Below are 23314 nucleotides of genomic sequence, written 5' to 3' on the forward strand. Positions count from 1 at the left end.
TAGATTGTAAGCTCTAACGAGCAGGGCCCTCTGATTCCTCCTGTATTGAATTGTATTGTACTTGTACTGTCTGCCCTAATGTTGTAAAGCGCTGCATAAACTGTCGGCGCTATATAAATCCTGTATAATAATAATAATAATATCACATCCTGTTAGCTTTTTTTTCATAGATTGCACAAATGTAGTTATAGGAGTTGTAAAGTCAGAAGGTTTTTTATCTTAATGCATTCTATGCATTAAGATAAAAAGCCTTCTGTGTGCAGCAGTCCACCTCGCCCCCCCCCCCCCCAATACTTACCTGAGCCCCCTCTCTGTCCAGTGATATCCACGAATATCTTGGCCGTCGGAGACTGTCCCTCCTGATTGGCTGAGACACAGCAGCGGCGCCATTGGCTCACGCTGCTGTCAATCAAAGTCAGCTAGCCAATCAGGAGAGGGGGGGCAGGGCCGAACCGCAGCTTCGTGTCTGAATGGACAAACGGAGCTGTGACTCATCTCGGTTCCCCCCATAGCAAGCTGCTTGCTTTGGGGGCACTTAACAGATGGGAGGGGCCAGGAGCACAGAAGAGGGACCCGCGAAGAGGAGGATCTGGGCTGCTCTGTGCAAATCCACTATAGAGGGCAGGTAAGTATAACATATTTGTTATTTTAAAAAAAATAGACTTTACAATCACTTTAAGAAGAGAAACTGTAGCATTGAGAACAGCCAGTCAAATAAAAGAACTACATTGTTTTTCAACGTCTGCCCTGTTGTTACAAACCAATGAAATTAAAAACTGCTGGAGAAGCCAATGTAAAAGATGCACATGTGCTCATATGTTTTCCCATGTTGATAGGTCATTGGTCCTTGTGTTTAAACCCTAACTCCAGGACATAAGTGAGCCCTTTCCCACCCTTCCCTCCCCCCTCTATCGGATCACTGGGTTAAGAAAATAACCTATTCGAACCCCCTTTTTCACTTACCCTATGCAGCGGTCATGTGATCATCCAGCACCAGGTCTTTCCCAAGGCTGGCCAGTGGAGGGATCCTCTTAGGATCCAAAAGAGGACTGATTTCAAGCCGAGGGAAGTAAAGGGGACCAGCCAGCAAGGGTTAAAGTGATTGTAAAGGGGGTTTTTGTTTGTTTTTTAAATAACAAACATGTTATACTTCTCTTCTTTGTGCAAGGGTTTTGCACAGAGCATCCCGATCCTCTTCTTCTGGGGTGCTCCCACAGAGAGCCACTTTCCCTGGGGGCATGCCTGCAGGTGCGCTCGCGAGTCCCGCTGCTGCTTCCATTGACACAGACAGTGAGACTCTGCCCTGCCCCCCGCTCTGGTGTCACTGGATTTGATTGACAATCTATCCAATGAGGACGGAGATAGTGTGGCACTAGTTCAGCAGTCCCTGCAGGTAGAAACGGTGTCAGCAAGTGACCTGGATAGGGGGATTCAAATGAGTATATCTGATTTCACAAGGTGAGAACACCTAAAAGCCAGGATAGGTTAGAGAGGGCTGGGAGAGAGCGGTGGGAAAAAAAAAAATTTGGGTGGAGTCGGGTTTAAAAAAATCTTTGTCCCCCCGATTTGTTGATTCTTTTTTACTTTGATAAAATAAATATTTGTTAAAAATGTTTCCATATAAATAACACTCACATATCTTTCATTTTCTCAGCAAAAAGGAAAACCTTCAGGGAAATACTGTCTCAGCTCGGAATGGAGAACTATGAAAGTCATGCAATAACTCTTCGTAAATTGTTGACCATTGGACAAGAGAATTTGGAGCCAATTACTTTCCAGACAGTGAAGGACACTCCATGGTTTTTCCTAAGGATGCTCATGTCTCTAAATACGAAGGCGCGCAATACGGAGCCTATACACTCAAACCTGAGTGGGAGCTCTGATCAAGAAATTAATGAAACTGACCATTTAGGCAGTGTCCATCCACTTGACGTCCTATGTGCGATCTTGCAATGTTCTGATGGATTCTTACAACAGGAGATTGTTTCCAAAATGTCCATGTGTCAGTTCGCCATCCCCCTGCTGCTCCCTGCTTGTGATAGCCCAGATTGTACCTTCTTGTTGTGGGCAATGAGAGACATTGTGAAAAAATGGAGACCCCGGTCTCTGGTAGATAGGAAAGGATTCAAGGAAGCACATTTAGTCAACATCTCCATGCCCATCTTCTCCTTTGTGAGACTCGGGAACTGCAGTTTGTCCAAATCAGCCATTCTAAATCATATTATCTCCTCCGCCCAGAGGCTGTTTCCCTTTTTCATCCATAGGAACTTGGAAGGTGGGAACATCCCTCGAAAAATCTCAGATGGCTTAGTGGAAACCTACTGGTACTTCCCTTCTGGCCAAGGGAGCTCAGATGTTTTTCCTGAGCCCTTTATGGTTATGAACCTACGAGGAGATGTATCAACAAACTCGACACAGTTTGCCTTTCTAAGGGAGACTTCTACAGCTGTTTTCATATTTGTCGACAGTATAAGTGAGAATGAATACCAGGTGTTGTCGAAGATGGGAGATGCTCACACCGAATATTACATTGTCATTTCGAATGATACCGGACCAATTGCTGTTACTCGGGACTACCTAAAAAAACTTTCTCCAAGTCTTAGAATACAGGAAGGCCGGGTGCTTTTAAAAAAGAGAAATGTTACCCATTCCATGTTGGTGAAAAAGTTACAGATTATAATTGGAGATGTGATAAACACTTTTCCCAAAGTTCCTAAATTAGAGGACTTAGCAGGCAAAGCCTGTAAATTTGGAATCTGTGTGGATGAGAATTCAAAAGAGTGTCAAACTGCTAAACGCTGTGCACTGGAAATTACTGAGAAGGTCCAGGACGTGGAAAGATATAAAGAAAACACCATGATACTTCAGGGAGAGCTATGTAAAAAACTGGCAGACACAGATAAGGAATTATACAGGAAGAAAAAACAAGGCGATGAATGCTCAAAAAAATACAACAGTCAACTCACAAAGGAGAAATTTGATTTACTTGTACAACAGAGTAAGTACAGTCTACCACCTGACATTGAAAAGTTTATCAAGTCGCTCACTCAGTTGAGCCCCTTGGAAAGATGTTATTTTCTAAAATGGATGAGGATTCTCCTTGACTCCATTTCAATGTCCCATCTGTCAGAATTACAAGATCCAAAATCAAATGAAAGCATTGATAAATCGCTTAGTCTAGACATGAAAGGTCTTGGGGGTCAACAAAAGCCAGTGGGTTCCTTAGGTCTTGAACATTTCATTCGAGAACTGGCTCAGTTTTATGAAGCTGAATCTTTCTTGGTTCAGGAGAAAAAAATTAAAAAAGGTGAGGGAAAATTTCATCATCTCCCAGGAGTAGCAGCTGATCTCCTGCTCGATGGGTTCCCTCTGGAGCTGATTGACGGAGATGCTTCCAATATCCCATTGCACTGGATAACTGATGTTCTAACTCAGTTGGATGAAAAAGCAGCTGGACAGTGCAAGCTGAAAGTAATAACTGTCCTGGGCGTGCAAAGTACAGGGAAGTCTACCCTCCTGAACACCATGTTTGGCTTGCATTTCCCGGTGGCCAGTGGACGATGCACTCGAGGAGCCTTCATGACGCTCATTAAAGTAAAAGAAGACTTCCAGAAGGAGCTGGGCTGTCACTTCATTCTTGTAATTGACACTGAAGGATTGAAAGCCCCAGAGTGTATGTCCCTGGAAGGCAGTTATGAACATGACAATGAGCTTGCAACACTGGTAGTTGGGTTAAGTGACATCACTATCATTAATCTGTCTATGGAGAATGTGGTGGAGATGAATGACATCTTGCAGATCGTAGTCCATGCATTTCTAAGGATGAAACCATTTGGAAGGAAACCCAACTGCAGATTTGTACATCAGAATGTGGCAGATATTGCAGCCCATTGGAATAACCTAAGAGGGAGAAAAAAATTTAAAGAACAGTTAGATGAGATGACCAGATTTGCTGCACAAATGGAAAAAAGAAGAGATGTGAAAGAATTTGCTAATGTCCTTGACCATGACCTAGAAAATCACAGTGTGTACATTCCTGGCCTCTGGTGTGGTGACCCACCAATGGCTTCAGTAAATTTTGGCTACAGTGAAAACATTTATGAACTTAAAAGAAACCTGCTTACATTTATTAAACAGCTGTCCATGACCTCTCAAACAGTTCATGATTTTTCGCAGTGGTTAAAACATCTATGGGAGAGTGTCAGACACGAAACCTTTATTTTTAGCTTCAGAAACAGCCTAGTAGCTTCAGCTTATGACCAACTGAATGTGAAATATTCAGAACTTCAATGGAAGTTCAGAAAAGCGACCTACCATTGGTTGGCCGAGTCTGAGAATGTAATCAAGAACCAGACTGGAACGCTTCAAATGGACGTATTGGAAAAATTAAACGCTGAACTCTGGGATTTTCTACAGAAGAGAGAGACAAGCACAAAAGAATCTTTGGAGGAGTATTTTGAAAGTGCTTCTACCAAGGGCAGCCTTATTGAAAGATACAAAGAAGAGTTCTTTCGGAGTGTGAAAGTGCTAAGAAGTCAATGCGAGTTTCAGCTACGCTCCAGACTTGAAGAAGCTGTCAAAATTCAAAAACAAAAAAATGAGCTCCAAGTCAAACAAGATCAATGCCTCGAAATTATTGAAGACAAAGTCAGTGCTCTCTTGGAGCACTACAGGGAAACAAACATTACTCCAAATAGCCAGATGATAGATGTGGAATTTAACAAAATGTGGGAAGAAGCCTTTTCAGGATTGCAGTTGGTGAGCTTAAAAACACATAACATCAAGCAAGAAATCTTTAGACATCTCCAAAGAGACTTGGGAAACAAATCTGGGTTAGTGACTGCAAAACTTTCCAAAATACAAAATTTAGATGAATATGAGCATGTGAACTTTACAGTAGACAAAGATTTTATCGCTAAGCCTTGGGGTGAAGAAGATGATTGTGTAAACCTTCATCTGAAGCTAACAAGCTTTGTAAACTGGTTGCTTAAGAAATGTTTGGATTACGTAAAAGCCAAGGTCAACCTAGGAGGGGATTATCAAGAGACTTACTGCCAGGATCTTTTAGACATGGTCAATAAAGAACTTAATCAGGAAAACCTTCAGGAGCTCCACACTTCGGATTTGTTTGAGCTAGACGTGAAGCTCCTAATTTTAGGTAGGGCTGCTCCCATGTTTCAGACAATGCATGAGTACTTTGTTCAAGAAAATGACCCTAAGCTGTGCTTAGAGAGACTAAAACCTCAATACTTCTCGAAATTTCTAAATATTTTCCAAACCAAAGATGTGTGCCAATTCACAGCCAAAAAATTCTGTGACACATGCCTTAAACCAGCAATAACCGAGCATATTTACAAACACCTCGGAAAAGAGATGGTGGATGATATTTTGCTGAGCGAAGATTCCAGAAAATACAGCAGCCGAACATTTTTTCAGTTTGATTTGCTTAAAAAGCTTTTGTTGGACAGCAAATTTGTGCAATACACCGAATATATCTACAACTATAAAACATTTGTACATGGATGGATTTCAAAATATATTTGCAACAAATACAAAGAAGGCATGGCTTTGAAAGAACTACATGCTAAAGTCCTCTCTTTAATTACCAAAAAGTTAATGAATGTCCTTAGTGATCCAGAAGTCTTGGAAAGTTCACATATTTCATTATTTATAGAGAAATTTTCTGAAATGTTGATAAAAGAGTTAGTTCTTCCTCGTAGCGTGGTGAAAGCCACATTATACCAGAATCAGATGTCTGTTGAGGAGTTTTCCTCCAACATTAAGGCTTTCCTCCCTAGGACAGAAGAAGAAATAAAGCAGGAGTTCAACTCTTTGAGCTTCAAAGCGGTCCATTTAAAAATGACCGTGAAACCGGAGGAGGAATTGTTCAAAAAAGTATTTGGATGTGGGAAGCAGTGTCCATTTTGCCGTGTTCCCTGTGAGGCAGGAGGACTGGATCACCAAGAGCACTTTGCCTCCATTCATTGCCCCCAGGGTTTAGGCGGATGCAAGGACCATCAAACAAGAAAGCTTGACAACGTTGTGTGCACCACTGACGTTTTAGGAACCCGTGAATTCAGAACTAAGACATCAGATAACAAGTTTGTCCCTTACAGTCAATACCGCAGGACCTATCCTGATTGGTCCATACAGCCTGACCGGAGCATGAACGCCTCCGATTATTGGAAATATGTACTAAAGGAGTTTAATGAGCAATTTGCAGATTGGTACGAGAGCAAGCCAGCAGACATACCTGAAGAGTGGCAAAATATAACGCAGGAGGAGGCCTTGAGAAGCCTTCAAGAAACTTTTAACATAACATAAACTATTTTTGGTCAAACAAAATCTACTTAAATCAGAGCATATATAGTATATGTAACTGGACCGAAGGGAAATAAACAAGTACCAGTTGGTCTATACTTGTATTACACAACTTATTATTGCACTGTCCACTAATATGTTAGAAAATAAGAAAGTCAATATAACAGTTGAAGAAAACATTTAATAACGTTCTTCTGTTTGGAGCCAAAGCTGAATTCTAGATATAGCAATCTTTACAGCTTGGACCAATGTAAGTATGTGTGTGCCATGGCTGTGGGATCCCCGTGGAAGCTGGAAGCCAATGTAGTAGGCACAACTACTCCAGTGATCTCCACTAGCTTGTAGGCAGGCTAGCAGAGCTACATGAGTTGTTTGTCATGTCCTCCATGTTTTCTCATTAACTTCAGGCCAAGCACTGTTTTGTGCCATCTTCATCAATGACCTGGGATAAGGCCAAGGATGCCATGGGGGAATACTTGACCTTAAGGCGGACCTCTACACTTAGAGATGAACATGCACCATGCACACTGGCACTGTAACTGTTCTCCAGGTAACCCTTGGTTCCCCGTGACAGTGTACACCTTCTCTTTAATGTGCATTTAGGAGGCATATGCTGAACCAAGTCCACATCCACCTGTCCAGCATTTTCCACTACTACTCCCCAGTAGCGGAGTGGGCCCCATCATGCCCTCTGTGTGGGCTCCACACATGCACTTACTCAACTCTCGAACTTCCGTACCTCTGTACAGGATGGGAACCTCTGTGGTGCATTTTGCTCCCATTGCTTTGGGAGACAGACTGTTAGTGGAAGGAGTGCTGACAACATCTCCCCTGCTGCTAGAGGTCGTTCCACCTATAACAGGTAGATGCTAGTAACAGACTGCTTGCTAACCCTCCGTTACCCTAGGTGACCACTAGTGTCTTCACACTACTCCTCTCCACACCAATGTCTTCATACAACAATGTGCTTAAGACCCCATTCGGTGAACCGGGTCTGTTGGTTACTTATATCACACCCCTTTCAAACCTCTGGGTCCTGTGCCAAGTGGTTGCCCTGCCGCTTAGTGAACACAGGAGGTTAGCCGCTGGGCAGGGGCGCCATTCATGGAACACTTTGCATTTTTTTAATAAATGCAAATTTGTTCTCTGATTGGACAAGATAGAGATCATGATTACACCACCCCGCCTCTCCCCCTAGTCCAATCAGAGAATCAGTGAGCAAATGGAAAGTGTTCCGTGAATGGTGGCCATGTCAAGTGAGCAACCTTCTGTGTTAACAATGCAGTAGGGCGCCCGTTTAGCAAGGGGGCAGGAAACTACTGGCAATCACTGTAAGAGTGGTGCCTACTAGACCAGTTTCCAGCTTCCACTGTGATCCCACATGTATGGCACATGCATAAAACAAACACAAGTGGGCGCCTCCATCTAGGTGTAGAAATTTATTAAAAGAATATAAAAAAAGTGAATTTTTTTTTTTGGTGGCTTTTATTCATTTTAACTGCTTCTGCTCCGGAAGATTTACCCTCCTTCATGACCAGGTCATTTTCAATACAGCACTGTGTTATTTTAACTGACAATTGAGAGGTTGTGCAACGCTGTACCCATATAAAATTGATGTCCTCTTTTCCCCGCAGATAGAGCTTTCTTTTGGTGGTATTTGATCACCTTTTTTTATTTTTTGGTCTATGGACAATTTTGAAAAAAAAAAAAGAAATAAATAATATTTTTTACATTCTGCTATAAAACATACCCCCCAAAAAAAGTAAAAAATCTAATTTCTTCATCAATTTAGGCCAATATGTATTCTGCTACATATTTTTGGTAAAAAAAATCCCAATAAGCGTATATTGATTGGTTTGTGCAAAAGTTATAGTGTCTAGAAAGTATGGGATACTTTTATTCATTTTTTTTTTTTTTTACCAGTAATGGCGGCAATCAACGACTTATAGCGTGACTGCAACATTGCTGCAGAGAGTTGGACACCAACTGACACTTTTTGAGAACCAGTGATACTAATACAGTGATCATTGCTAAAAATATGCACGGTCACTGTACTAATGACACTGGCTGGGAAGGGGGTTAACATCAGGGGCGATCAAAGGGTTAACTGTGTGCCTAGCTTGTGTTGTACTATACTGTGTGAGGTGCTTTTACTAGGGGAAGAGATGGATCCTAGTCCCTGATTTGCAGAGACACAGTATCCATGCCTTCCCTCCTGTCAGAACGGCGATCTGCCTTGTTTACATAGGCAGACGGCTGTTCTGCCTCCCTGCTGGATCATCGGCATGTGCCGGTGGACATCTAGTCAGAAGTACCCGATGATTGGCTCCTGCTGTGTATAATCACAGCGGTAGCAAGCCGGCGGCGCCGAGCATTCGCACCCCTAACCCGGAAGAGCCGGATCATGTATATATACGTGATTCGGCGCACAGGTGCTGCCCTGTAGCAGTAAAACTGTAAAAGTAAAAGTGGTTAATAAATTGTTACACCTAGATGGAGGCGCCCTCATGTGTTTGTGTTATGTATGTGTATTAGGATCTCAAAAACCAATCGGAGATGAGCTGCATCCACTTCGCCTGCGGTTCCCTACCACTCTCCTGGCCCTCTTATGTGCCCCGTTTAAATGGCGGTTGGAGTCTTGTCAGCACAATAGCTTATTCATATTCTTTGTTATGGCACATACATACTTACATTGATCCAAGCTGGACCAACGTAACTATAAAAAAAAAAGCTATAAATGGAATTCAGCTTTAAAGCCAAACCGCCGCGGCAAACAGCTAAATACACAAATTAAAAACAGTGGAGCCTTGGATTACGAGCATAAACTTCTAGTTCCAGGAGAATGCTTGTCATCCAAAGCACTCGCATATCAAAGCAAGTTTCCCCATAGAAGTCAATGGAAACAAAGATAATTTGTTCCACAATGACTTCTATTGCATGCAATACCCCATGTGGCCAGAGGTGGGGGGGGGGCGCCAGAGAGCCTCGGAAATACTCGGACAGCTCGGCTGCACTCAGAAACCCTCGGAAAGGGTGTTTTCGAGTGATTCCGAATATTTCCGAACGGCTCCGAACCGTTCTGAGTGTCACTGGCACCCCCGTCACCTCTGGCCAAATGCGGTACTGCACACCCCATTGACTTGAATCCTGCTCGTTTTGTGAGACAACACTCGCAAACCAAGTCAGGATTTAAAAAAAAAAAAAAAAAAAAAGTTGCTTGTCTTTCAAAACGCTCGTTAACCGCGTTACTCGTAAACCAAGGTTCCACTGTACATGTAAGGAAGCTGATTTACCTGCCAGGAAATTAGAATTTTTGCCCACCCAGTCTTGAGATTTATAAAGCTCTGCCGTTGAGCACAGTTCTGTCTGGCAGGACAGACAACCTCATTTTTCTCTGCTGAAGTTGAGAAATGCAACCAGTTTTGGTCCCTGCCCATATCCTGTGAATGGACAGTGAAAAGAGAAGCAGCAGACTGATGAGCTTATTTCCCGCTCACTCTGCTTTCTCCTCCTATGAGCATGCTTTTTGTTAGCACATGAGCACAGAACAACCTATTATTAGGCTCATTGTTCTGCTTCTCCCTCCCCCCCAGTCTGAGCTCTGCTTTTCTTCACTTCCCTACCGCCCCACTCAGGAGCAAGGTAAGGAACCCCTGGGTTAGCTTGTAGTCGCTCTAGTCTGAGCTTGCACAAGGCTGAGGACCCCCTTTCCACCCCATGTGACAGCACTGCTTGGTGATTGGCCCAATGCTGTCACATGGGAGGGAGGTCCTCAGTCCTGTGTAAGCTCACACTAGAGGGTCATGCTCCAACCAGCCCAGAAGTAGCAGGTATTTTCTTTGTTCCTGATGGAATTTGGCCTTAAATGTTGTGGAATATTTCCATGGAATCACCTCTGATGTGTCTTTTTGTTCCAAATAAAAGTTAGTTTTTCTTTTTTTTCCACTGTCAGTTTTTCAATCCTTTTTTATTGATTTACTTATAAATCCTCTATAATTGATACATAAGCCACCCTGTAATTTAATGTTATTAAAAACTACCGCTCACTGTCAACTTATTAAAGTGTTACTTCCTTGCTGTACGGCAAATTGAAGAGCATTCTGTACATTATCATTGAAGTGAATGGCTCTCTGATTTTCCCAGCATGCAGCAGAGAGGACTGCTTCTTTCTGTGCGAGAGCAGCGGCCTCTCCGCAGCAGCCTGACACCCACCAAGTCACAATCTAGAGCTCTGCAATCCACATGGAGTGTGAGATTGGCTGATTGCAGAGCCCTGGCATGTGACTCTCTGGGGTTTGTTGGACCTCTGCAGAGAGGCCGCTGCTCTCAACAGCAAAGGTCCTCACTGCAGCATACAGACCAGGGATAGACTTTTCCTCTCTGGATGTGGCTGATTTGGAGAGAGAGAGACAAACAGTAATACCTGAGAACGTTGGCTTTTATTATACAGCTCAGGGAACAAGCAGTAAGTATAGACTCAGGTTGGATACAGCCCAACATTTCCAGATGGGAACGAGGGACACCTATGAGCAAAAATATGTAGGCGTACATATGCACGCCCCCTTAACCACCTCCCCCCAGCTGTATAGTTTAATGACAGTGGGCGGAGTCTTCTCTCATTGGGGGACGACATCATATGACGCCGCCCCAGTCTCACCGCTCTTGCACTCCCGTGGGGGTGCGCAGCGCATCGATCACAGACGTGTTGTGTCCCCCAGGACACGGCGTGACCCTGATCTTGGTAAAGAGCTGATGACGCGGCTCTTTACCCATGTGATCAGCTGTGTCCAATCACAGCCGATCACATGCAAACACGGAAGTGCCGGTAATCGGCTCTCCTCGCCTCACACTGACAGAATGTGAGGCGAGGAGAGACGATCTGCGGCATCTCCTCGCAGGGGAGACCTGTACAGATAAATAGGGGAATGATCATCACTGCTCTGATTATCAGTGCAACCCCAACAGTGCCCATCAGTGATGCCAGCCCGTGCCTATCAGTGATGCCAATCTGTGCCTATCAGTGATGCCAATTTGTGGCCATCAGTAATGCCAGTCAGCGCACATCAGTGATGCCAGTCAGTGCCCATCAGTGGTGCCAGTCAGTGCCCATCAATGATGCCAGTCAGTGCTGCCTTTCAGTGCCCATCAGTGCCTGCTCATCAGTGCCGCCCATCAGTGCCACTCAACAGTGCCCACCGCTGCCACCCATCAGTGCCGCCTATCTGCACCACCTATCAGTGCACATCAATGTCAACTATCAGTGCCCATCAGTGCCGCCTATCAGTGCTCATCAGTGCCGCACATCAGTGCCACCTATCAGTGCTCATCAGTGCCGCATATCAGTGCCACCTATCAGTGCCCATCAGTGTGGCATATTAGTGCCTCCTCATCAGTGCCCTACAGTGCCATTTCATCAGTGCCCATAAGTTTTGCCTCATCAGCGCACATCACTGATGCCAGTCAGTGCTGCCTTTCAGTGCCCATCAGTGCCTGCCCATCAGTGCCACCCAACAGTGCCCACCGCTGCCACCCATCAGTACCGCCCATCAGTGCCGCCTATCTGCGCCACCTATCAGTGCCCATCAATGTCACCTATCATTGCCCTACAGTGCCATCTCATCAGTGCCCATAAGTTTTGCCTCATCAGCGCACATCAGTGAAGGAGAAAAATTACTTATTTACAAAAAATTTTGACAGAAACTTAAAAAACTCCTTTTTCTGTATTTTTTAATTTGTTTAGCAAAAAAAAAAAAAACCCAGCAGTGATTAAATACCACCAAAAGAAAGCTCTATTGGTGTGAAAAGAAATGATAAAAATGTCATATGAGTACAGTGATGGATGACCGCGCAATTGTCATTCAAAATGTGACAGTGCTGAAAGCTGAAAATTGGCTTGGGCAGGAAGGGGGTGAAATTGCCGGTATTGAAGTGGTTAAAGGAGAATCATACAAAAAAAAAAAAAGATTAGTTTAGTGCTTTTTTTTTATCACTCCTATTCCTTTATAATGGCTTTTGAAATTTACAAATTTCTAAGTGCATTTTATATACAACTATATAGATCAGGCCAAAATGAGGGACAAATGCGGGACAGAGGGACTTTGTTTCGAATCAGGGACAGTCCCTCAAAATCAGTTGGGATCTATGTGGTTATAATGGGGACAGAAAGCTAAAATGCAGACTGTCAATTCACATGCCAATTCCCTATTCTGCCACTAGAGGGTGCAAGTTGAAAACTGATGATGAACTGAGGCCAAAAAACTCTTTTGTGTAACTGTCCTTACATACAGATATTAGTATATTTTAATAATAGTAGGTCATAAGAAGTAATTTAGATTCTTTTTGTTGGGGGGGGGGGGTTAGGTTTATTTTATTTCGAGTCCATTACAACATTGCATTACTATATGGCGCAGTAAAACACCCATTCGAATGCATTTAACTGCAACGCATGTACTGTGGTGCAGCGCCAACTCACCAACAGAATGCACCCACCTTTCAGTGCACCCCAATGTGTGTTACCATGCATATGAAATAGTGATAACCAATCAGCAGCACTCAAGACAGGAGACTAAACTCACAGCAGAAGAGTGGTAAACCGAGGCCAATGGCAACTGTCACAGAGGCGGTGAGCAGGCAGATGCAGTAGCAGTGTGGAAAAGTTCCCCAAGAAGATTGCACCAGTCCCTATACTGTCCTTTCTCTGGAAACTTATGAGCCAGGTTCACTCTCCCTGTCAGGCGGGTTCCTGTCTCTAACCCCACCACATGAAGAATGCATGCCAATAGCAGTGGGCCAGGTCTTTCTATGAGCTCTGCCCTCACCAAAGATGGCTGCGAGGTCACCCCGGTGGCAGTGTCAAATCAGACATAAGCCCATCAGATGACCGTGCCGAGCACTAAGAGGAATAAATATTTCTGTTGCCCTCCACTTTCCCTGCAAGCAGGGCCGTCTTTAATATTGATTGGACCCTGGGCAAAAATTTTCTTGGGCCCCCCCCCCCCCCCCCCCCATGCAATTTCGCTCTCAACCTGCTCTGAGGCATACAATAAATAGCAGCTAGACTTAAAATCAGTTTACTGTATCAGATCAGGCATCAATTGTGATTGGTTGCCAGCGGTTACAGCATATCATTACTGCTTACTGACTGCTTGCTAGAGGTTACAGCACACATTATGGCTCACTGATTAGTTGCTAGAGGTTACAGCAAATTATTTCTGCTTATTAATTGGTTGCTAGAGATTAATGTACAGTAATACTGCTCACTGATTGGTTGCTAGAGGTTACAGCACATCATCTCCTCACTGCAGGGGAGCATGAGATACATATGAATGCCGCCTTTACTTACATATCAGTGCCACCGGCCGCAGCTTTTTACTTAGTAATGCCGCCGCTATTTACATATGAGTGCCGGTTATTTAAATGTAAACAAAGGGTCTGCAGGTGAGTCATCTGTACACAACAATAGGGCAGAGCTGGGCAGCATTAGTAGCAGCACTTCACACTGAGATATCGGGACACAGCACAGGACTAAAACTTCAAGGGACAAGTGAATTTACACTGGGATAGTTGGCAAGTATGAGGCAGCTGCTTTGGTCCCCACAACAATGACAGGGCCCAGGGCAGCTGCCCCTTTTGCCCTGCCTTAAAGACGGCCCTGCCTGCAAGGTGGACGTACAGCGCCACTCATATATGGAGGTTAACCTGCACCTGCCTACACATGTAACTACCTGCAGTGAATGGGTAGGGTTCCCAAGTGCACTAGCAAAAACGCCAGGGCACCCATGTCGTACTGGTCCCAGCTGTAGAAGTAACTGTTAGTCTTGACCACGTTAGTATATGAGGCCTCAGCAAGAAAGTGTGTAGCGCTCCTATCCAGGCCTGTAATGAGGACATCAAGAGATTGTAGTGGACCCTCTGTAGGTCCGGTAACAACCCGGACGCTCAGAGGTCCTCCTACAACCTCATACAGACCATAAATGTTTTCTAAAAGGTCAGTGAGATGAAACAGGATTGGAATTTTTAGGAATTGCCGTGACATGTTGACATCAATATTAATCAGGTCACAAGATTTTGTTCAGATAATCCCAGGCTATGCTGATAAACTGGCCTACCACACCGTAGTGACCCACTAGCTGATTTCCTTTCTGAGACATCATTAATTCTCACGTCTGCCCAGGCATAAAAAAAAATAAAAATAATCCCCAGCTTTAAACACCATGAATTGAGCCAAATTAACTAGCCCAAGGTTACAAGCGGCTTCCTTCAGGATTCACTGCACGGGACAAACACGGTAATCTCCTTCGTCAAGTTAAGTTATTATATTGGACTGCGAATAGTCATCTGCTAATCCCAACGTAGCAAGCTTTAACTCCTGGACGGCATAGATCTGGGCGCCCATCTGTCACTGTCACTCTCCCCCTCCACGGTTCTCTCTGTCCCAATTTACTTGTCACTTTCATGTGCATGAATTCCACTCACTTCCAGAATATAATTGTCATAGAGTCATCCAGCAGACCCCTCCAGATGCACAAGGCTTTTCACTAACGATGTTCACATGCACGATCTCCATTCGTGCTGTAGAGTGCCGACCACACCACATGTTAGAACCTGGAGCTACAGAATGTGGTAGATGCTCAAGAATGCAATGAGCGTAGTTTAGAGACCAATCACTATGCCTTGTTTTATGGAAGCTCTCTACTGGGGTGAAGAGTGACTGGAAGGATGGGTAATGTGGGCAATCATGGCCAAAGCCTACAGATAGAGGTCATTCCAAAAGTAAGTATGGAAGCCTGGTGGTAAACTTCAATGTAAAATAGTATTATGTTGGGTTTTTAATTTGTTTCTATGTTCAGAATATTGTTTGCTATGCCTTGAATTTATATTGCAACGCTTTCTTGCAAAGGTCGGTTGTTTCCTTTTAAAGTGATCTACTTTGGTTTCCATTAGCTAAAAGGAGTTGGTCACCTTCAACCGGACTTGTTCTGTAATGTTGATGACGTTTTGGAGCTTATCCAAGCCATTTCTTCGACACTGCCAAACAAATCCAGTTGAAAGTGACTTCTACTGCTGGCTCAACCATGACCTGGATAGACGGGAACCTTGACCGGCATTTTGGATTCCATTCTTTACCTGGCTATCCTTTTGCTTTAAGACTAAAGATGCATACGCTACAGAAAAAAATGGGAAGGGGACTACAGACTGCAACCTATAGAGTTCACATGGTTTTACTTGTACCACCTTCCCCCAATAAGTGAAACTAAAAGATATAAAGTCCCTACCAATACAAACTACTGTAACAGAGCTTTAAAGGTACCACACCAAAATTTAAAAATTGTTCATTTTATTTGTACAACCCATATTGTCAGGTTGTCTTCTTGTTTTAAGCTTTTTAAGCTTTTTGTACAAATAAAATGAACAATTTTTTAATTTTGGTGTGGTGCTTTTAAAGTCCCATTAGTTTGTCTTGGTAGGGACTATATATCTTCAAGAATAAAGACTCTATATACTTCATAGGATATTTGAAGGCATGGATGATTCAAATGTTACATGTTATGTTATGTTATGTTATATTCTTTGTGGATTATTACTCCAATCTTTATATTTAGTTTGGTTTAAAATGTATTAAAATGCAAAATTGTTTTTTTTTTTTTTTTGGGGTAGAATGGCAAAGAGTTAGAACCTTTGCATGGTTTTTATTGCTGTCTGTGTCCCTAACCCATTAACCCTAATTAATAATTAATTAATTAATTAATTAAATTATTTAATTTTATTATTTAATTAAATTTAATTATTTAATTATTTAATGTAAGTATTTAATTACTAATTATTTGTCCTGTTGATCATTGTCTCTGGAATGGAAAGTAAGGGGAAAAATTTTACATTTTGAGTTTCCACAGAATCACGAAAAGAGAGGACATCTTCCAATTGGGATACTCGTTCCCGGGGGAATTGTCTTCCTTACTTTGGAGAGAGTTCCTCTTACTTCTTGTTGTGCCTACAGGTCAGGAAGGTCTAGTCTACGATAAAAAAGAATGATCAACTTTCCCCCAGTCCACAGGGTGGACTCAATGGAGCCAAAGAGAACCAAGCTCATAATGCCCTCCTTTGTAGTCCCACAACATCTCCGATGGTCAGGTGTCTCCAGGGGTTGCAAACATCTCTGAACTTGCCCCATCCGTGGCATCTACTCTCCGGGACCATTTCTACAGTTCTTGACTGTTGAAATGTGCTCTAAAGTGCATAAGTTGCCTCGATCTGTTGTACACAGCTCTCTTTCTGCTGCCAGTCAATGTTTCGAGATATGTTATACATTTTAAGGGAACTAGCTGCCTTTTCAAATCTGTGTTTGTCCATCGAAGGTGCCTTATGGTGCTACAATTCACTTTGAAATGGCACCGCTGGTGATCAAAACAAAATCTATTTTCGTAAAATTTCAACCCATTAGCTTAGGTTTTGAAAAGTCATAAAAGAAAAAGCAATAAAAAGTTGATAGCTCAGAGGCCCTCCTACATGCTCATACAGACCATAAATATTTTCTAAAAGGTCAGTGAGAATAAACAGGATTGGAATTTTTAGGCATTGCCATGACATGTTGACATCAGTATTAATCAGGTCCTAAGATGTTTGTTCAGATAATCCCAGGCTATGCTGATAAACTGGCTGAATTAAAAAGCAATTAAAAGTTAGTAAAAAAAAATAAAATATATTTTTTTTAATATTGCAAAAATATATAAATGTGTATACACATCTATGCTTTGGGTAAAATCAGTCAGGCTGCAAATATATTCCTCAAGCAATACAAGATACGTGAAGCAGAGGAAAAGGAAATTGTTCAAGTTTAGTGTTTCGATACTCCCAGATGCAAAACTCTGCTTTTGTGGTTTTAAAATACAGAACTTATCAGCTTTTAGGAAGTTTCGATTATGGGTCATGAGACAACTTTATTTTCTTTGCCATTGTATTTAATAGTTTGGCCAACAGGGGGCCCCTGTGGAACTTCATTTCTGCGGAAATAAAGTGTCTCAATGCTCGGGTTGTCCCAATTGTTCTTGACTTCATTACCCTTTAGCACTCATTGGCATCAGAAAAGGTAGATGTTTATATAAAAATTATGCTTTATGATAGTTGGACTGTATAGCAGCCTTTTTGTTGTATGTATCATTGAGGCTTAGCATTTGTAAAACCTTTCACCACCAACATTAAATAAGGGGTATATGGGGGTGTGGCATAATGACCATATCATGACTATGACTATGTGTGGCATGAAGACCAGGTGTCGTGGATAATAGTAGGAGTGGCTGTTAAATCAGGAGGGGGGGGGGTGCCATTACAAAAAGTCTGTGTAGTAGATGCCAAAAAGTTATTTCCTTCACCTCTTGACCAGTGTGAAGTGTTCATACGGTTGAAGGTGACCACTAGGACCATCAAAGCTCACATTGTGGATGGTGATACAAACCGTGATGTGAACAAAGACATAAAAGCTGGATAATAGAAGTCTGATATCTCTAGAAGCCTCCTCTGGTTGGCCTTAGAACCTTGAAGAGCCGGATGACAATCTAGACAAGGATATCCAACTGGTATAAGAAGACATGAAATGAACGGACTAGCCCATACATTTAAGCGCAGGCGGCTAATATTCCTGGAGCCCAGCTGCTGTTTCCATATCCCAAACTGATTCGCCAGATGTCCCGGCCGAAGGGGGGGCTCTTAATTCAGCAGATGTTTAGAGTCCGAGAGGAGGCATGTTATATAATCTGTTTTATCCTCTTTCTGGTGATCTCTAAAACCAATCCACTCCCATAGCTGCTGTGGCGTCCATCGTCTACGCTCCTCTCCTTTCCATATCAACATCTACCTCTTTCGTAGCCTTTTTTAAATCAAAGGATCTTATTGTTTAGACTACCCAGTCTCACGCTCGTCCATACCCTTGCCCTTCGTTGTGTCTACTTCAACGTTCTTCCTCAGCCTTCCAAAAAAAGGTTGACTCTTGAGTGACCTTCATCACCCAACACTGCTCTACCCTTGTAGCTCCATTGCTCACCGAGCTGTCTACATTCTGTTTTCTGTCTTTTTATCCTTGTTGGGCGATCCCGTGTAGGGAAGAAGGGTTCACGTTTCGGGGAAAAAGGTGGGTGACAATCTCGTTGAGTGTTTTGGGTGCTATGCAGGCTGTTTATAAAAAAAACACAGGAAAAGAAATTTGAATGAAAATGTGTTGTTTACCATGTTGGCCAGTCAGGTTTATCTGGGGCTCTTTGGGAAAATGAAAGAAAGGGTCTGTTTGGTCACTGAGAGCCCGGTTTTCCTACCACTCATGTTTATTATTATAAACAAGCCCTTAAAATGTTTTATTTAATTACTTTTATAGATAACAAAATGGCATCTTATGTATCAGAATATACAGCATGGACAAAACTATAACTAAAATGATAATGTATGTAGCTAACTAGTAACCTTATGAATAGAATTCTAATATAATAGATATTTCTTCCTTCCACTATAGATGGTATAAAAGTATAACTCCACACATAATGCATATATTCAATATATTCAATAAACATATCATTCAGGAGATTTTCATAGGTTAGGACATGAAGGACATCGAATGTTTAGAGGTAGATACATTCATACATGTTCTTGACTAGAGACATCACCAGCTGTTACCACCAAACTAATTGTTAAAAGTATACAACAAAATCCAAATCATACATACAGAAATATATCAGTGCCGGATACATTCATGTGTGAGAGATTGATGTGTGATCTATCTTTCTATCTATCTATCTATCTTTATATGCAGTATGGGTATGCAGCTGTGTATGGTAGCCAATCAGCTTCCAGGTTTTATCGTGAAAGCTTATTGAACAAGCTGAATTTAGAAGCTGACCATATCACAATCTGTGTGCTCCAGTTTTCGTAAATCCCCTAAATGTCTGTCCAGGGGCGGACTGACAACTCATGGGGTCCCGGGGCAATAGGAGATTATGGGGCCCCCCTGGCAATCAGAGATTATGGGGCCACATAGTATACACACACACACAGTATACACATACATGTACACACAGTATACATAGACATGTTTCTATTGGTTGTCCCTGGTCCATACTGTCTATTGGCTGTCCCTGGTCCATACTGTCCCTGGTTTTACTAAGGCTGGCAACCCTGATGGGGCCCCCTAGTGGCCCAGGGCCCTCGGGCAGTGCCCGAGTGGCTCAATGGTCAGTCCGCCCCTGTGTCTGTCTATCTATTGCATGTCCATCTCTTTATAAATTATCTATCTATCTATCTATCTATCTATCTATCTATCTATCTATCTATCTATCTATCTATCTATCTATCTATCTATCTATCTATTATTCTTATTATAATGTTAATAGAGTTTAGAAAGTTGGTAAAGTTTGTGCAGCACTCTATCTTCTATGGATCTATCTATCTTTCCATCTTTCGTGTATCTATCTATCTTTCTATCTATCCTTTCGCCTTTTATCTATCTATCTATCTATCTATCTATCTATCTATCTATCTATCTATCTATCTATCTATCTATCTATCTATCTATCTATCTATTTATCTATCTATCTGCATGTACATTTATTTACACATTGGATTATTTTAATTTTTTTCTTGACTCCTCCCCTCTTCTCTCCTAGGCGGTAGGAGCGGTGTCAAGGTTTCGCCGGAAGCTTGCTGTAACAGACCCCGAGTTGGCATTACCAGTCCTGACCCTTGGCACTGGCATGCAGGGATTTGGCCCAGCTTGTATCTTCCTACGTAAGGGCATTGCGGAGAAGCAGGGGGTGAGTATCTGCCAATATTACCTGTACGGAGGTCTGAAATGAAAAACTGCCTCTTGTGCTCCATAGAAAAATCATTACAGTTCAGATGGGAATTCTACAACTGTCCTTATAACTGTCAACTGTTGGCTTTGGATTTGATTGGTGGAACAAGTTGTAAGGGAACACTAGACTTTTTCAGACTTTTTCTGTGTTGTCTGTAATCGCCAATTTCTCCATCAATTGTCCTCCCCTCTGAATTTCTAAAGGTTTATTATTAGTTTGAACAGCAGGAGCGGCCGGTCCATAAGGGGTGCCGCCCCCCTAGTTTGCATGCGGGGCACCGGACTCATAGGTTTCTATTAGTTTTTTTTTTTTCATGCCACATGATTAGAGCATGAGGCTCTAATTGGCTGAGAAAGGGTGGGCGCAGAGCACTGTGCCCCAAATCCACCCAATTGTGACACTAGCGAATCAATATTCGCTATTGTCTTCCGGCTTCTCCTCCCAGCCAATCAGGACAGGAGGCAGATCGGGTAGGCCCGGGAGGAGAAGCTGAGGAAACTGCGGAGGGGCTGAGTGCGAGGGACCATGGAGGGGTGAGTACGGGGGGGACCACTGCTGATTATTTGACACTTTTCCACTGCTGATTATTTGGCACTTTACCACTGCTTATTATTTGGCACTTTACCACTGCTGATTATTTGGCACTTTTCCACTGCTGATTATTTGGCACTTTACCACTGCTGATTATTTGGCACTTTACCACTGCTCATTATTTGGCACTTTTCCACTGCTGATTATTTGGCACTTTACCACTGCTCATTATTTGGCACTTTACCACTGCTGATTATTTGTCACTTTTCCACTGCTGATTATTTGGCACTTTTCCAGTGCTGATTATTTGGCACTTTACCACTGCTCATTATTTGGCACTTTACCACTGCTGATTACTTGCCACTGAAAGCCTAAATGTAAACCTAATTATTTCTGCATTATATCAGCCTGTGATGTTTTTAACCACTTCAGCCCCGGAAGGTTTTACCCCCTTCCTGACCAGAGCACTTTTTACAATTCGGCACTGCGTCGCTTTAACTGCTAATTGCGCGGTCATGCAATGCTGTACCCAAACGAAATTTGCGTCCTTTTCTTCCCACAAATAGAGCTTTCTTTTGATGGTATTTGATCACCTCTGCCGTTTTTATTTTTTGCGCTATAAACGGAAAAAGACCGAAAATTTTGAAAAAAAATGATATTTTCTACTTTTTGTTATAAAAAAAATCCAATAAACTCAATTTTAGTCATACATTTAGGCCAAAATGTATTCGGCCACATGTCTTTGGTAAAAAAAATGTCAATAAGCGTATATTTATTGGTTTGCGCAAAAGTTATTGCTCACACAGGCCATGGGCATATGTGGAATTGCACCCCAAAATACATTCAGCTGCTTCTCCTGAGTACGGGGATACCACATGTGTGGGACTTTTTGGGAGCCTAGCCGCGTACGGGGCCCCAAAAACCAAGCACCGCCTTCAGGATTTCTAAGGGCATACATTTTTGATTTCACTCCTCGCTGCCTATCACAGTTTTGAAGGCCACAAAATGCCAAGATGGCACAAACCCCCCCCCAAATGACCCCATTTTGGAAAGTAGACACCCCAAGCAATTTGCTAAGAGGCATGGTGAGTATTTTGCAGCTCTCATTTGTTTTTGAAAATGAAGAAAGACCAGAAAAAATTTTTTTTTTTCTTTTTTCAATTTTCAAAACTTTGTGACAAAAAGTGAGGTCTGCAAAATACTCACTATACCTCTCAGCAAATAGCTTTGGGTGTCTACTTTCCAAAATGGGGTCATTTGGGGGGGGGTTTGTGCCACCTGGGCATTCCATGGCCTCCGAAACTGTGATAGGCAGTGAAGAGTGAATTAAAAAATTTACGCCCTTAGAAAGCCTGAAGGCGGTGCTTGGTTTTCGGGGTCCCGTGCGCGGCTAGGCTCCCAAAAAGTCTCACACATGTGGTATCCCCGTACTCAGGAGAAGCAACAGAATTTATTTTGGGGTGTAATTTCACATATTCCCATGGCATGTTTGAGCAATATATCATTTAGTAAAATATTCCATGGACTCGACATGCCTCTCAGCAAATAGCTTGGGGTGTCTACTTTCCAAAATGGGGTCATTTGGGGGGGTTTTGAACTGTCCTGGCATTTTATGCACAACATTTAGAAGCTTACGTCACACATCACCCACTCTTCTAACCACTTGAAGACAAAGCCCTTTCTGACACTTTTTGATTACATGAAAAAATTATTTTTTTTTGCAAGAAAATTACTTTGAACCCCCAAACATTATATATTTTTTTTAAAGCAAATGCCCTACAGATTAAAATGGTGGGTGTTTCATTTTTTTTTTCACACAGTATTTGCGCAGCGATTTTTCAAACGCATTTTTTTGGGAAAAAACACACTTTTTAAAATTTTAATGCACTAAAACACACTATATTGCCCAAATGTTTGATGAAATAAAAAAGATGATCTTAGGCCGAGTACATGGATACCAAACATGACATGCTTTAAAATTGCGCACAAACGTGCAGTGGCAACAAAATTAATACATTTTTAAAAGCCTTTAAAAGCCTTTACAGGTTACCACTTTAGATTTACAGAGGAGGTCTACTGCTAAAATTACTGCCCTCAATCTGACGTTCGCGGTGATACCTCACATGCATGGTGCAATTGCTGTTTACATTTAACGCCAGACCAACGCTTGCGTTCGCCTTAGCGCGAGAGCAGGGGGGACAGGGGTGCTTTTTTTTTTTTTTCTTTATTATTTTTTTGCTTTTTTATCTTATTTTTAAGCTGTTCCTTTCATTTTTTTAATCATTTTTAGTGTTATCTCAATGTAAATATCCCCTATGATAGCAATAGGTAGTGACAGGTACTCTTTTTTGGAAAAATTGGGGTCTATTAGACCCTTGATCTTTCCTCTGCCCTCAAAGCATCTGACCACACCAAGATCGGTGTGATAAAATGCTTTCCCAATTTCCCAATGGCGCTGTTTACATCCGGCGAAATCTAAGTCATAAAATGCTCGTAGCTTCCAGTTTCTTAGGCCATAGAGATGTTTGGAGCCACTCCGGTCTTTGATCAGCTCTATGGTCAGCTGGCTGAATCACCGGCTGCATTCTCAGGTTCCCTGTTGAGACAGGAGAGCCAGAGAAAAACAC

General features: G+C 42.5%; 1 protein-coding gene across 7 annotated transcripts in view; it reads left to right on the forward strand.

Annotated features, from left to right (window-relative positions):
* The window catches only part of LOC141148520 (calcium-binding protein 5-like), a 56739-nt gene that overhangs the window by 8662 nt on the left and 24763 nt on the right, over positions 1-23314 (forward strand). For 2 of the 7 annotated variants that reach the window (XM_073636056.1, XM_073636055.1), the window contains exon 3: positions 1655-10262. In XM_073636056.1, the coding sequence (XP_073492157.1) occupies positions 1655-6324 (4670 nt within the window). In that variant the 3' untranslated portion in view covers positions 6325-10262. Of the gene's footprint in view, positions 1-1654; positions 10263-13503; positions 15094-17113; positions 17408-17497; positions 18446-19967; positions 20115-23314 lie in introns of those variants that run through there. The other 5 variants (XM_073636061.1, XM_073636058.1, XM_073636062.1 and 2 more) reach the window with 5 other exon arrangements.

Source organism: Aquarana catesbeiana, linkage group LG06 (genome assembly GCF_042186555.1).
Source record: "Aquarana catesbeiana isolate 2022-GZ linkage group LG06, ASM4218655v1, whole genome shotgun sequence".
NCBI lineage: Eukaryota > Metazoa > Chordata > Amphibia > Anura > Ranidae > Aquarana > Aquarana catesbeiana.